The sequence below is a fragment of the Oreochromis niloticus genome, linkage group LG12 (genome assembly GCF_001858045.2).
Source record: "Oreochromis niloticus isolate F11D_XX linkage group LG12, O_niloticus_UMD_NMBU, whole genome shotgun sequence".
In the NCBI taxonomy this organism is placed as follows: Eukaryota; Metazoa; Chordata; class Actinopteri; order Cichliformes; family Cichlidae; genus Oreochromis; species Oreochromis niloticus.
The window spans coordinates 22943269-22959629 of record NC_031977.2 but is presented as its reverse complement, the minus strand read 5'-3'; the positions used below and the strand labels follow the sequence as shown (position 1 = coordinate 22959629).

The window sequence follows — 16361 nt, the reverse complement described above, 5'->3', positions numbered from 1 at the left end:
GCACACACACACACACAAAAACACTTTACCGACCTGCATGATTTGTTGAGGCACGTTCAGTGATGTTTACCGATAGCTATCCGCACTTTCTCATTTCCGCTACACAGAACACAACACTTAAACAGAGCAGCTTTCATTTACATCAACGCAACAGCTGAAAGAGGTCAAACACAGCTGTGTGTAACAGCACAGAAATGTGCACTCCCAAACAAACACGATGACTCTTTTTTTTCATATTAAGACAAAGCTTAGAGTTTGATGAATTTGACAAATGCAACTACAACGAAAAATTTCAGATGATGGGTGGATGGAAGGGCATGAATACTACCTGCCATCCCTCATCTCGCTGCGCCACTTAAGTCTTGAATTGCTTATTGTTATTACACTAATAGCACAGCAGCTCTCCCCTCTGAGGGGCCTTTGAGGCACAACTCAGCAGACCCACAGAGCGCTCAGATTACAGTGCAGATGACTGCAGGGAAACATCACCATCTACACTATGTAATGCCCACTCTCTTGGGAGGTGTGAGGCAGCAACGGGTGTGGAGTGACAGAGACCTAACAGCCATTAAGGAGTTTTAAGTGGTATCTCTGCAGTCACCAACACTTATTGGGTGACAATTATGATATCAGTCACACAGGCCTAGAAGCCAGTCATTAACCCCTTAACAACCAGTGGTTGGCAGGAAAAAAAATGTGTACTCCCTGATGCCAACCACCTACCAAACGAAAATGAAATGAAAAGTTTAATTTCAGTCATTTCACAGTTGCTGCATTTAGGAACAGCTGATTGGCCACTATGCCTGTGTGATCGGCCTAAAGTGCTGACACTATACAGTCCTGCCTATGCTAAGTCCAAAACATAATCGTGTTTGATGAGATCTGAGTCAGCTTCGCCCTGAAGTTCCACTTTTTGTTTCTCTGTTGGAAACAGTCCAGTGTAATGGAAACGGTCTGTTGTCATCACATGATACATATATACAACTTACCACTGTGATGACAAAGTATAGTGCTCAGCCAGTGTAGAAAAAAAGAAAAAAAGAGCAGGGAAACTATTTTCATAAAAGTATATGCATGTTCAACTAAATACTTTCAAGAATGATTACACTGAAGTTTATTTCAGTAACAAACAAGATAATTCTCTTTTTTTACTTTTAAAAAAAGACAATTTAAAAGATTCAATAATTTTAAACAAAAGAAAAATACTAAAATTTGCAGACAAATCTGCAAAACTGTTCACGAATACAAATTCAAATGCTATTTTTTCCACAGGAACTTCTCGTTAGTTTTCCAGAGACTCTTGCTGTCCTTCTCCACAGACACAGTTCTAGCTGCAAAGTTGGTGGTGATGCAAACTCTCTGCACTTCTTCTGGATCTGTTAATCTATTGATACTCTCCTCATTACCCTCATTCAGGATGTCCCAGAAGTCTTTGCGACTGCCCTTTGATGCCCGTGCTGTTGTTTCGATCTGGTGTGTAGTTTGGGTGTGTAAGGTTGCATTGGAGTCGGAAGTGAGTGCGGACGGTAAGGGCGTGGTAAGATTGGTGTTTACAGGTGCTACGGGTGGTGTTTTGGGGATGTGTTGAGTACTCTTGGGTTTGGGTTTTAGCAAGTCATCTAGGATCGAGGTGTCTCCTATCAGCTCTGTTAGGTAGGAGCGATTAGTGGAGATGGAAGGGGGCTGAGAATTTTCTCTCTGCTCCCTCTGCAAAGTTTCACTCATCCTCAAAGATGACTTCTGCTCCTGCTCTTTTCCTCGTGCTGTGGGTTTGGATACCATGGTGGAACTGCCATGGCTGAGGTCCGAAGAAGAAGGGGTATCTCTGTCTGTGCAGTTCAGGCGAGCAGAAGCCTCCCCAGACCCAAGACCACTGCTGCTGACTCGATCGCCGCCAAGACCACCACCAGCTATGTGGGCTCCAGAAGTAGAAACACTACCTCCCTTTGTCCGCTTGAGTCCTCTGGCACTGCAGTGTGTCTCGTCCTGCTCCTCTGACTCAGGACTTGGAACATCACTTAGAGGTTCCAGCACATTCCTTTGTGATATTCTTTGCTTTTTGCGAGGTTTTGGAGCATCGCCTTTTGAGTTTCTAGCCTTTTTTGGTGGCACAGGAGTTTTTTCTGATGTTTCAGGTTTAGTTCTGAGATTCTTTTGAGTGAATATCAAATTTTTTGTGGCTTTTGAAGCATCCTTTTGTGGATTTTTGATCTCTGAGTTAGCAGCTGAGGGGGAGGCTTGTGCTGAAACAGGTTGTGGGAAGTTGTTTTTGACCGTATCAGCCAACTCAGGGAGGTTCAGTGAAGTGTAATACTGGTGAAGCAAGGCCAGTCTCTGGGTTGAATCTTTGCTCAGAATTTCAACAGCAAACTGGTGGACTGTGGGAAATTTGAATTTTTCTGCCATTTCCTCCAGCTGTTGCCTGCAAAAAAAGAAAAAAGGGAGATAATGAAGGAAGAAAGTGCAAAAAACCCATCTAAAAACAGAAAATTGTGTTAGATACTAAGGACGACAGGATATTTTAACAACTAATGGTTTCTCTTAACCTATATTCACAAACGCACAGTAAGATCAAGGCTAGAATCTGGCATTTGTGACCATAAAGTGCCTTAAAATCTCAAATAATACCTCTTTAAAAAAGCCACAAGGCCTATACTATTAACCAGATATTGAGTGAGGCTTAATTAATGATAAACATCCCATATTCATGCTCATATCCAGAAAGCAGTGCAGTGTGTAGTATTTTTCATTAGCTCCTAGGCACCTATTAAAACTCTGCTTTAACAATTCTTGGGGACAGAAATACCTCCCTGGTGGTAAAGCAGAATTATAGTGGTGTTACTAGCATTTGTGGCTTTTACTGAAAAAACAAAACAGTAAATAAAAGTAGGAGCAGTATAACCTGATGCGCATGTGGATTTTAATCATTAAACACCAAGGTTAACTGAGGCGACAGCAAAATAACTAGTGCGTATTTTTGCTCCCTGGTGAGCCTCCAGGCAGGGATACAGCCCTCGGGGAGTGAGACTGGAGCCACAAACAGTGTCTGTGTGTCTGCGTTTGAGTATTTAGAAAAGGGTGGAGGTGATGCAGCAGAACAGAATCGTGTATTTGAATGCTATGCATGTGAACGTGTGCTAATGCTTGTTAGGATATGTGTGTGTACGTATCAGAGTGGGTTTGGAAGTCCTAAGGCGATCATTTTTGGTTAGTCCCAGGAGGGCTGCGGTTGTGAAGGGGAAAACTCCTGCACTGTTGGGCATGGTCATAACTGGGTAATCTTTGGCACGATGCTGGGAAATAGGTGGAAGGAAAAGCTCAGAGGTGGTCCCTCACTAAATACACACACACACACAATTACTGAGGCCCAGGTGGGGCACTCAACACTATATCTCCGGTAGGTTTTGGCCTCATTCCTCACTGCTAGAAATTCCTCTTTCTTTTCCTTTCCTCCCCATTACTCCTCTATTCAACCTTTCTTTCACTTATTATCCTACTTTTTTCCTCCCATATGAAAAGTGTTTTTACTCCTCTGTTGCAGTTTTTCCCTACACCTTCATCACCTCTCCCTCTTTTACCCCTGACCTCTCTTATCATCATGTGATTCTTCTGCCTTAAAATAAGTTAAACTCTTTTACAATTCACTACCTGCGTATGGCTTTGGGAGTCTCGCCAATGATGAAGGTGTTGTGTTTGGTGTGGTGCACACTCTTGCTGGTAAAGGTGACTGGATGATCCAAACTGAGCTCTTGCAGCCTCATAGTGGAATGGCACGGCTCACTGTCTGGCAAGCTCTGGTACAATCAAACAAGAGTAAAGTTTCAGAGAAATATTCATCCACTCTAACAACAATATAGTTTATAGTCATTACTGGTGGACCACATTTGCAGGCATGAAAGAGCATGTAAAAAATTAAGCACTGTACTGCAATTAATGGATAGTCTTAATTAAGTCACTGGTCCTAAAAGTCCTATAGGTACGCTAAATCATAATGAACAGCACTTATTTACCCCATGGTCTGTGGATAATCATGTTGTGTTCTACTCTTTTTGTAAGTAATTTCACTGATCTACTCAGTTTCAAATCAGCACAAACTGCCCAACAGTAATTTACAAGTACCACTCCCATGTGATAGAAAAAAAATTGTTTTATAAACTGGGTGAAATGATCCTTTAACTTGTCATCAACACAGGCTTAAAGGTATGATGCTTGACTGAGGGCTCTATATTATACTGTGTGAAGAATCAATGGATCAGACCAGTGTTTGACCTCTTGTTTGTACCTCCTGGGTTCCTAGAAGGTGATTGGCCGGGAGCTGCGAGTACATTTTACGTTCAAACACATCCCGTACAGCAGCTCGACTGATCAGCTCTTCTGCTTTGCTGCCACCCACAACGCGCTGGTTAGAGTGGGTGTACACCACCTCCTGTACACCTCCTTAAAAAGAAAAAAAATGTCCATCAATATTGGTAACATTTTGTTATTAAAAGTGTTTAAAGTAGTACTGGAACTAACCTAGCATGCAGTCAATAGTTCCATTCTTTTCTTTAGATGCCAGGTTTGTCTGACTTTTCAAAGTTGTAAATGAAACAGCCTTCGGCATCAACGCTTCCTTCTCTGTTGTGCCCGTCACAGGTCTTTGCCCAAGTTTTTGCAGTTTAACTCTGGATCTTTCCATGTGTGGACTTACATGTTCCTCCTCTGAAGATGAGAATGTCTCTATATCTTGTGTGTATTTTGATCTTCTTTTGTCCCTTTCACTTGCACTTTGCCTCTTTTTACTGTAGTCCGTCCTTCCTTTCCCCCTCTCTCCTCCATCATGTAAATATAAAGCATCCTTTTTGGACCACGACTTTGCCTCTAAGTCGAAGTCTTCAGATTCATCTGAGTAACCCTCAAACTTGTGTTTTTTGGGAAACGTAGTTTTGAGTTTAACTTTATTTTTTTCTAGTTTAGAGTTTTTATTGCAATCTTCATCCACAGTAATTATTTCACTTATCTGCCGTTTCAGACCCGTGTCACCGTCTTGTCTCCCATTATCTCTTAATTTTCTGTCTGAATTGCAGGATGTGTCCCTGGTTTCTGTTCCCAAAGGGACACCGACATTTCCTGTGCTGGAGGTGGACGTGTCTTCCCTTTTTTTCTCCTCAGGATCTTCCTCAAAGCAGCTTCCTTCATCTTCTGGACTCGTTTCGCCTTCTAACGCTGGTGCTTCTTTGACTCTTTCAAGGAGTTTGGAGAAACCATGCTGTTGGAGACTCATTCGACCAGGACCTGTTGTAGCATTCCTGCTCCTATTCCAATCATCTGTGCTGAGGTTTGAGGCCTTTCTCTCATCCTCTTCACTGCTGAAGTCCAGCACCCCTGTGGAGACTTTTGATGGATCGCTGATCTCCTTCGCTGGTTTATCATTTGGTACATGGACATTTGTTGGTGAAGAACCTCCAGCTTCCTAAAACAGTAAACACAAGGTAGAAACAAACTGAGAAAAAAAGGACAAGAAGGGCAGGCAATACATTTCTCTTATTAGTTGCATCTTGTTGTAAGTAGCTTTAGCTCAAAAATCCACCTGTATCACCACTGAGTGACCCAATCAGGCAATCTTTCAAGTGATACAAAGCTATTTGTTAACTTTCATTAATGTGGTGTAAAGCCTCTATAATGATAAAAAGAAAAGGGTCATAATGTGTTCCAGTGTTACATGAATGAGTCTCTGGCTGCCCCCCAACTGATTCTAATTTCAATTTCATGAACTAGGTGACCCAGGTTAGCTCATATTTTTGCAGGTATCCAGGTTCTTTGAGTATGTCTGAAATCACTATAGTGTTTCAGTGTTTCTATTATTTGTTTTTGGATTTTTTTGCAAGGAAAAAACTGCTCTGGCTGTTCTCAGTGGAGTAGTAAAAAGGCAGCATACTGCACACTGCAGGCCTGGCTGGGAAAAGGATGATAAGGGGTATCACTGTATAAATAAAAAGCTGAAAAGTGGAAGACAGACTTCATTGTGGTATGTGCCTTACATTAGGGCAAGCAAGTAATGACACCCAGCTGTTCATATGTGGTGGTGACACAACAAGAGCCTCATCCTTCAGTTTCACTAATATACAGGGAATAAAATGTTATCTGTGAGCCAGATAACATTTATAGGTGTGGGACGGAGAGATTTCGCAGGTCTTTCCTCCCCACTGCTGTCAGACTCTACAATAAAGACTTTTGCAGCTGATCAAACACACAAACCCACACATGTGCAATAAGACTGCTATACGTGCAATTCTTCTTCTGACGAAGTTGTGTTTTTGTATTTTCCTACTCAGTTGTATATAGTATTTGTATTTCTATTTTATTCTATTGTATATATTATTCTATTCTATTTTATTCTATTGTATATAGTATTTTATTCTATTTTATTGTATTTTATTGCATTCCAGTGTTTTCTAATTTCTGCTACATAACTTTGCACTTTTGCTGTAACAAAACAAATTTCCCACCTGTGGGACTAATAAAGGCCATCTTATCTTATCTTATCTTATCTTAAGGCCTTCTACAGCGTACTCCAGAGTCTACTGCACTTTATGTGTTTGCAAGTATTAATAGTAGCATGTTGCCTTGGAAGTGTGCAGTACAAGTTGGTCACTTTCACTCTCTCAGAACAGCAGCTGAGATCTGCTTAATGAGACTGTGTGGGCTGGTAGACTGACGGACAGCAGGGTTCACGTGGGAATGGGAAGACAAGTGGGCTGCTTGGAAAGAACGACAGAGTCAGGGATGTTCTGAGTTTCTGAGAAGAGAAGACTACTCACGCCAGCTCCCTTTGTCTCCTCCTCCGTGTCTTTGCCTGTGTGTGTACTCATCATAACACCAGCCTCCACTTGCCCTTCTCTCTGAGAGGAATTCATCAAAACAAACATTTCAGTGAACGGCATCAACTTGGTTTTGTCACAATCATCAGCACAACAAGATCTTTCACTTTTGATATTTAGTATAACACTGTGAAGGACAGGTTAGGGCTTCCGCAGGATACCATTTTTGTAACTTTATGTTTAAGCATATCTTTAACTTGAAATGTATAGGGAATCCTATTTGGGCAATATCCTGCTTTTTAAAAACACAATATGCAAGCTAGAGTACTGTGAAACTGCAGGATTTCTGAATCCTGCCAACCACCCTTGCTGAAGCAGCTTCAGCCATTTATTTTAACAACACCTGAATTCAAAGATTAAGAAGTGTAGTGCATTTATTATGTAGATGGAAATATGTACACCCAGTTTTCTCTGTGCTCCGAGATGATGAAACCAGGACAGTCATACCAACCTAGTGTAGTTTAACTCTTGATATTGAGTGGGAAATCAAAGCAAGTGTTAAATGCCTCTAAAGGCCCAAGACAAGAAACACTAAAAGTCATTTTGGTTTGTGAAACCCTGGATTGCGACTGTGGAAATAAATCAGTGGGATGATGCGAGTCCAGGCAGGCAGCAGAACACACAGTCAAACAGTAAAAGGTCTGTCGGCTATCTAACCTCTAAAATCTTGCGGGTGAGACAGGTCCCTTGAGTTTGCAGCCTAAATAGGTTTTTGATCCCAAACAGTTCATCCTTATGGTCACCATGCCCCCGCACTGCTTCGAAATACCGCCGGGAGCTCTCCTTGCCAACTACAGAGGAGTGCAATTGCTGGAACATGGGAGAGAATGTGGAAATGCAGCATCTAATTCATATACTATAGCTTCATCTGTATACACAGTAATTACATTGCAGATTACATTATGTCTATGAGTTCACAGTAGTCTGGTACCTGTTTGTAAATTTGTCGCAGGTATATGACCTCTTCCACAGTTCCCAGTGAGATCAGCCTAAGAACAGTCACATCCCTGCACTGGCCAATGCGATACGCCCTGAGGACATGTATGAAAAGACACAAAGTATGATGCTTTTCAACAGCACAAAGTGGTGCAATAACACCAAACATTTCTGCCTTGACTTTGGATGCAGTATGCAACAGTTAGGAATTACCAGAATATTGTTAGGTTAGCTAAAGAGCTGCAGCAAAATACTGCTATGAAATAATATCTAGTCAGGTGGCAACCTACCTGTCAATAGCCTGAAGGTCATTGGCTGGGTTCCAGGTGGGGTCAAACAGCACCACAACATTAGCACCAACAAAGTTAAGACCAAGACCACCTGCCCTAATAGAAAAGACACATATTAGTAGGTTTCAATACAAAATACCACCTAGGATAAAATTAATTGTTACAAGTGTTGTTATTTCCAACTGACATGGTGGAAACCAGGCAGAGGTTGATGTGAGAGGAGCTGTTAAAGTCTCTGACGATCTGGACTCGCTCTTTGGATTTGGTGGATCCGTCCAGCCTGCTGAAGTCCAGCCCCACAGCCATGCAGTAGCTCTCCAGCACATCTAATAACTAAAAGATTCAATACACAATAAATGACCATTTAGGATTTCATTAATCAGTAGATTTGTATAGAAAATAGAAGCTACATGTGTAAACTGAAGCAGCACATCTAAAAATATCTGCTGGACTTCAGTCTTTACAGCTTATACTTACAGCTCTACAGTGAGGCTAAACACAGAGCACTACACTGGCCTGTATGGACACCATGATTAGCATTAAAGCAAAACTAAGGTCATGAAAATATGACTTCATATCATGTTTCCTCCCTTCTGCACATTCTGCCTGCATCCCACGCCCACATCAAAAATTAAGTACTTTAAGTTTTGATGTGAAGACTGTGAGAAAAAGAAACTTAGCCTCAAGGTTATAACTAACTAAAACTAATATAAACCCTAAAAAAGAGTGTGAAAGTGTTGTTAACTAAAATGAAAACAAAACAGAATTTTTAAAACAACCTAACTGAGATAACACAACAATACTTAACATAACAATATTACTTTTAGACTTAAGCCTATGTGACCGTGTATTATCAGACTGCTCTGCACTTTAATCTCACCTACATGATAATGACAACAAATCTAAAACTATTAAAAATTCAACGAGTAAACCCACTCTGAAACTAATTCCAGAATTATAGCAGACGCAGCAGCATTTCAACAGAACCTCACAAAGACGCCTGATGTAATCCTGGAGAGAGTGAAATTAAACTGAACAGAAAGCAAAAACTATAATAACTGCTGATTGATATACCTGAAGCTTAAATGAGCTATACTGTATCAGGTGACTACAACCATTAGACTGCAGTCTCAGTCTAATTGTCTTCACCACAAACTTATAAATAAACATGATGTAATGAGAAAACCACATCCTATAAGCAATTCATTTAACAGAAGAAGCGATTAGCCGGGTTCAGGCTGCTCCTTTGTTCAATTTAATTTTATTTGCATAGCACCAATTCACAACAACAGTTGCCTCAAAGTACTTTGTATTGTAAGGTGAAAACCCTACAATATTAGAAAGAAACCCCAACAATTGCACAACCCCCTATAAGCAAGCACATTGCAACAGTGGGAAGGAAAAACTCTCTTTTAACGGAAAGATTTAGAACTGGTTTCTCAGGATCACTCTGAGACATGATGATATTTTGCAAATGAAGGAAGGGAGTCCTATATTTGCACATGCATATGTGTTTAATATGCATACAGAAGGACATATCCTGGTCACAAAGAACTCCAAGACTTCTCATAGTGTTACTTAAGGTCACGTTAATGCCATCCAGAATATCCGGTTAGACACCATGTTTCCAAGATTTTTAGGATCAAGTACAAAAACCTCAGTTTTGGAAGTAGGAAATTAGAGGTAATCCAGGTCTTTAAGAAATGCCAGTAATTTAACTGGTAGATTTGTATCATCTGGCTTCATGAAAAAATAAAGCTGGGTATCATCGGCATAGCAATGAAACTGCACAGAGTGCTTTTTAATAACACCGCCTAAGGAAAATATGTATAATGTAAAAAGACCCTGTTGAACTCTAGAAGAAAACTCCTGATTTACATGAACAAATTGGAATCTATCAAAATAGATATGACTCAGTATTTAATTCACTCCTTGCACAACATATAAACCTTCAATCACACATCCAAAGTCACAGAAACACAAAAAATGCAAACGCAGCTCTCACCTTGGTTGAGAGAGAAAAAATAAGCACTTTATCTCTCTTTTGTAGATAAAATTTGAGAAGCTTCTGCAGCACCTAAAAGAAAGCATAAACCTGTTAACCCCCTTTAGAAACCGCCAGTGAAGAGATCACACACAGCTGTTTTCGTGCTTTACCTTCATTTTTCCACTGTACATTGGGTCTGACAGGGCTTCAAATGCTTCATTTTTGCATCTATGCACAAATTCCGGAAACTTCTGGAATACCTTTGCACAAACAGCACTCACATACTTTTCCTAAAAATAAGTAGAAAAGTCATTTTAATGAACCAAATCTTGAGAGAATCTATCCAAAATCATGTGCAAAGAAACACAACTCTACCTGTTTCTTGCTGGTGCCTGGAGTAGACTGAAGGAGTGCTACATGGTTCGCAACCTTTCTCAATATGGCCAGGTAACTAAAGTACAGCTCCTTCATATGAACACCATCAGTGTTTGTCTATGATAGAAGGAAAATATTATTTAATGTAAGAGACAAAGCATCTTTTTGTTGATTTTTATACATGTGATTTTTATGCAAAAGCATAAAGTTTCCTTTCTGTTTTAATGGGATCTATTACTTGGTGTATTCTAGCAGACTATAATGAAGTTTAAAACAGTTACTTAATGAAAAAAAAGATCAGGCACCTTCACAAAGACACTTTATATAGACTGCAGTTAAAATAAATTGTGATATTTTGATGTGATACGTTAAAGTGGGCAAAATAAAATGTAAACAAACAAACAAAATATCCAATAAAAGTGAGTTTGGTCTCAACATATAGAATCAAGTTGTGCTCGGTAAATTGCAGGGACACACGATAGCAGAAGAGAAAAACGAACTTTATAGCAGCAGCTTCTGCGGGTGCGTCTGCTGTGACAGTCACATTTTTCTGATGACCTTAGGAGTAATGTCACATCTTCACTGTCGAGCACTGCCTGATACACTGTCTGCTGAAACTCTGTCATAGAGCAATACACCACCTTGGACGAAACACAACACATACATAAGCAATTTCCAAAAAAGAGAAGGTAATTAAGTCAAATAAATTTGATTGAATTAAAAAAAATGTAATGACAGTAAATGATAAAAGTGTTGGTCACTCTGACATCTAGTCTTACCCGGTCGTCCTTCTTGGGCAGCTGTTCTTTGATAATAGCTTTAGTCCTTCTGAAGAACCAATGAGAAATCTTCCTCACCAGGGCTCTGACGGCCTTCCTCCCTGTAGCGAGAGCACGTTTGGTTGCGCTGTGCCTCTGCCCTTGCTCAATTGGATCTGAAAACTTGTTCTTGAAGTGGCCTAAGCTATCAAGACAACCTGGTATAGCCCTAAAGAGAAAAGTAAACATAAATCTGAATCCCTGCATAGAAGTTAAATAAAAACATAATGCAATTCATTAAATTTAACTGAAAATGGGGCAAAGTCTACATATTAAAGTAAGATTTTTAAAATGTGCTAATTGTTGAAGAGCTCCATCACATCTATGATGGACTGATGTAAAGCATTAAACGGTTCCTGTTAATGATGAGACCAGAGGCAAGCATTTGTGGAGGTATTAGTGCCCATCTCTGCACATTGATGGGACCATTGATGTTGAACAGTCACAGATGTTTTTCAGGGAAGGCTTATTTCAGCAGCATGATGCCAACCTACATTCTGTTTGCATTAAGGGAATCCAGGTGCTAAAATGGTCTAGTTAAAAATGCCTTCTTTAGGCTGCTCTTTTTAGGTGTCACCACAGTTGAGCATCTAACTACATCTCACGCTGTAACTAGCATGCTGCTCTCCAACACCAACCCTCTGCATGTCCTCCTTCACTACATGTATGAATCTTCTCTGTGGTCCTCTTCTCAACCTCCTACCTGGAAGGTGCACATTCAGCATCCTTTGTCCAATATATACATTATCCCTGCTCTGGATGTTCGAAACATCTCAATCTTCCAACTTTGTCTCGAAACCGCTCAACCTAAGCTAAAATATCTTAACGTCTTCAGATCTGCCACCTCCAGCTGTACCTCCTGTGGTCATTAGTGGTGTCATCTCCAAATAAGCACACAGCAGGTCTCAAAACCATCTTGTAAACCTTACTTTCACACTTGCTGCAACATTTCGGGAACACATCACCCTTTACACTCATCTCCACCCTCTCCACCCTGCCAGCACTCGCTTCTTCACTGTTGTGAACTATCCATTGCTTTGAATGGTTGATCCCAGGTATTTAAATTAATGCACGCCACTACTGCTGCTCTTTGCCTGTCTGCCTGCTCACTACCCTCACTACAGATTGCAATGCCATCTACAAACGTTATAGTCCACAGAGACTTTTGCCTGACCTCATCTGTCAACCTGTCCATTACCATCACAAATAACAAAGAGCTCAGAGCTGATCCGTGATGTAATCCCACTTCCAGCTTGAACTCACATTTCACTGGTGTCCTCGTACATGTCCTGCACCAACCTCATAGTTTTCTCTGCCACTCCTGATTTCCTCATGCAGTACCACAGTCCCTCTCTTGGCAGCCTATCATGGCCCATTAAAAACACTGCAAATTATGAAACAATAAAAACAACAGAGGAGGCCAAGAAATGTTGAGCAACTGAAATCCTACAGTGGTCAAACACTTGCTGAGGGCTGTAAAAAGAAAGGGTAAAGTGAAATAGCCTCCCATATCTCAACATGTTCCCGACTTGCACTGCTTTATGCCTCGCACAGTTTTTAAAAGATAAGAAGGTTGTAATTTTAACCCACCAATCCAAAACACACCACAGCTCCTCCAGGTTGTTCTGTAAGATGGTTCCAGTGAGACCAATTCTGACCTAATGGAAATACAAAGTTAGAATCCTGACTCAAAGTTGAGCTTGCTAAAAAGTTTAGAAATTAATGTGTAGAGCCTCAAATACAAATACACTTTCCACTATCAGATATTTGACACAGACTCATTAGTAGTCCATACTAAATACGAGAATTCTGAAATAACAACACAAGCTCTCTAACCTTACATCTTAGCTCCTTCATGGCCTGAGTGATCTGAGAGTCTGGATTTTTTATCTTGTGGGCCTCATCCACAACCACAGCAGACCAGTCAATCCTGTAGGGAAGAGGCAAAGGTATAATCTAGGGCATAAATAGATAGGGCAAATTTATTTACGGCACAAAATTGATCTAAAATGCAACTAAGGTGCCTTAAAAATAAATAAAAACCAAAATAAACCATTTCTTAAGGAGCCTAATTTATAAATAGTACTAAATGTACTATACATGTTTTTTAGGCGTGGGTCTTACTTATTAAACTGATCCAGGCAGAGACGAAGAGTTTCATAGGTAGTGAGGGCAATTTCAACTCGCCCCTTCCTAATGCGGGCCAACTCCTCCTCTTTCCTCAGTCCGTGGACCACCACACACTGGAAGTGACCCCATGTGTCCAGCTCATCTTTCCAGTTATAAAGCACTGACAGCGGGGCCACAATAAGGAACACCTTAAACAGAAATGTCGTAGAAATGTCAAAATTGTGACTGTGATATTTCACTGCTGTCACTTGTTGCACTTGGTCAAATACATAGTGTGTGTATTTTTCTTGAAAATTCTGTTAAAACACAGGTCACATTTCTATGTAAGCAAGCTTAAAAAAAACCTACTTTGCTGGGATTACTTTGCTTAGATGACTGCTGACTCTGCAGAAACTGGGGCCTGTTGTTTGCAATGTCCTCCCATGTGCCTGTTTTGTGCAATACAGCAGCCAGAAAACCAATGACCTAAGGTAAGATCCAAGAGACGACAACAACGAAAAGGAAGAGAGCCACAGGAAGCCAAATTAAAAACAAACACTGGCACTTTAACAGTTCTCACAACAAAATAATGTGCTTTGTACCTGTACAGTCTTTCCCAGGCCCATGTCATCTCCCAGGATGCAACCTCTGGAACGGATGTAGTTATTGTAAATGAACCTGATACCTTCCCGCTGGTAATCTCTAAGGTATCTATTGATGGTATAGGGAACTCGGTCTTCATGAGCATCACTCAGCTCTAACGGGACACATAACCTGGGGTCTATCAGGCTGGTAGGAAACCAAGGTTTCTCCTGCATGAAGTCCCTCAAACCAGGTCTCATAAGTTTTGAGATAGGTATGGCTTCCGCCTCTTGTTCTTCCTCTCCCACATCTTTATTAGTGTCTTTAAATAACACCCATGCTGTATCTTCATTAAGAGAGCTGGAGGTCAGTTTCTGGATAGTGGCTTCTCTCAGGACACCATGTCTTGGGTGTAGAGCCAGACAACTGTCACCTTCACGCCATTCTGCTGCAAAATCATGGTGACATTATATTTATTAATGATGTAGATGTATTAAAGAATTTCACATTAACTCCAGTCATTAAAATGAGTGCAAATTTAACCTTGGACAAATATAACACTGGCTATAACATATAACAATAATCTTCGCAAATACTCTTTAAGAAATGGGTCAAAAAAAGGAAAGAAATTTCTTTACAGGAGGGAACATTTACCACCAACTGCTAAAATATGGCTAATCACTAATTTGTGAAAGTAAAACTGAACGTAAAAGCTACTTGATAGAAATATAAACATTAGCTACGGAGAAAACAGACAGAATAGGAAGAAAAACAGAACAAAAATACCTTTTCCGACTGCAGAAGTTGAAGCCATCAGGAGGAAACAGAGACTGCACTCTCTGATCTTCTTCCGGTAGAGGAAAATGCACTGTAGCTTGTTAGCCTGCTAGATTAGCTCAGCCATCATATACAAAAAAGGAAAATGGTTAAATAGGAACGAAAAACCTATCTGTGTGAGTCACGTAATTCCGAGTAAGTCGCTCATACTTTCTCCTCTTCCAAGAGTCCTTTATTTGGGGAAAAGGCACAACAGGCTCACAGCAGGATCAGCTCCACTGCAGGCTGCCTAGTGTTTATCTGTTTTCACAATCGATACCGCACTTTCGACAAATTTCACCGACGAATCTAAATTTAATAAATGTAAATATAAAAATGTCGTTTGTGCAGCTTTGTTGATTTGATTTAAATAATATATTAAACATTGTCTGGTTTAATGATTCGCTCTATTTCATCTCTTTAACCATGCGTCTCTCTTGTGTGGAAAGTGCTGTGTGAGTCTAAGGTGGCTTAGGTGGAAGAGCGGGTGGTCTACCTATCTGCCAATCAGAAGGTTGGCAGCTCAATCCCTGGTTCCCTCAGTCCATCCTGTGCATTGATACTGAACCCAGAGTTGCCTCTGATGTATCTGTGTGGTGTGTGTGAATGAATGGTACAGTAGATAAAAGTTCTGTATGAATATGTGTGTGATTGAGACTTGAAGTTGTAGGTGCTCAAATTGATAACAAAGGTTTTATGTACAGTAAGTACATCCTGCAAAGTGCAGAGGACTTTCATTTAACCCAGTGGTCAGCCCACCCAGCTTCTCATGTGAAAGGACCTTTAGACTGGTAAACTGTCCAGGGTGTACCTTGCCTCTCACCCTGTGATAGCTGGAATAGGTTCCAGTCCTGAATTGGCTAAGTGAAAAAAAAAAAACATAGTAAATGGACTAAGACTTTACTCTCACTTGGCTCCACTTGAGTGAGGATGTGTTTGTCCACAGATGGTTACTGATCATTTGTTGGCCTTATGCATTGAGAACCTACATATTAGCAGTGGAGCTGGTTGTAGATTTTCTGTAAGAAACCCCCCCAAAACAGCAGAGTTTGTACTTCCTGACAGTGATGAAAAGTTTAACCTGCCAAAGAGGATAATGATGCACTTTCTCCATCTCTGCCTGGTACCCTGCTGGCATGATCATTGACAAAAGCAGATGGTGGCATATAATATGTTCTCCTAAGAAGGCAATTGCTGCCTCCAGTTTCTACATGACCAGTACACCTGCAGTATCTGCTGGCAGCCAAAAAACCTTGTAGCTGAGCCCTCTTAAATCAGATGCAGACTTTTTGTACATGTACATGCCTTCTTGAGCAGGGGGAACTTCCATACGCTGCAAAATTTTAATCCATTATAGCAGGGGTGACAAACATAAGGCCAGGCGGTCAGAATCAGTCTGTAAAAGGATGCAATACAGCCCCCTGGATGGCTTTGGAAAATGTTAAGGAGGGCATAAATTTTGGACTTATTTTTTAACTGTACTGATAAAGAACTTCCCCATGGCTATTTATACTACACCAAATTAATAAATAATAGTTAAATATTTAAAAAAAACAGAACAGTCTAATATAGAAATTTACAGTGAAAC

At 40.5% G+C, this 16361-nt stretch overlaps 1 protein-coding gene across 1 annotated transcript; it reads right to left on the bottom strand.

The window, feature by feature from the left end:
- Positions 1-248: 248 nt before the first annotated feature.
- On the bottom strand, positions 249-15053 carry ercc6l2 (excision repair cross-complementation group 6-like 2). Its single transcript, XM_019365972.2, has 20 exons — positions 14744-15053; positions 13978-14405; positions 13745-13861; positions 13391-13584; positions 13103-13196; positions 12857-12924; positions 11228-11435; positions 10949-11089; positions 10449-10565; positions 10244-10363; positions 10092-10163; positions 8274-8419; positions 8087-8182; positions 7792-7891; positions 7518-7670; positions 6801-6881; positions 4516-5452; positions 4283-4437; positions 3649-3794; positions 249-2422 (listed from the first exon to the last, which is right to left on the bottom strand). The coding sequence occupies exons 1-20, from the start codon at positions 14769-14771 to the stop codon at positions 1258-1260; spliced, it is 4566 nt and encodes a 1521-aa protein (XP_019221517.1). The 5' UTR covers positions 14772-15053; the 3' UTR covers positions 249-1257.
- Between the last annotated feature and the right edge of the window lie 1308 nt (positions 15054-16361).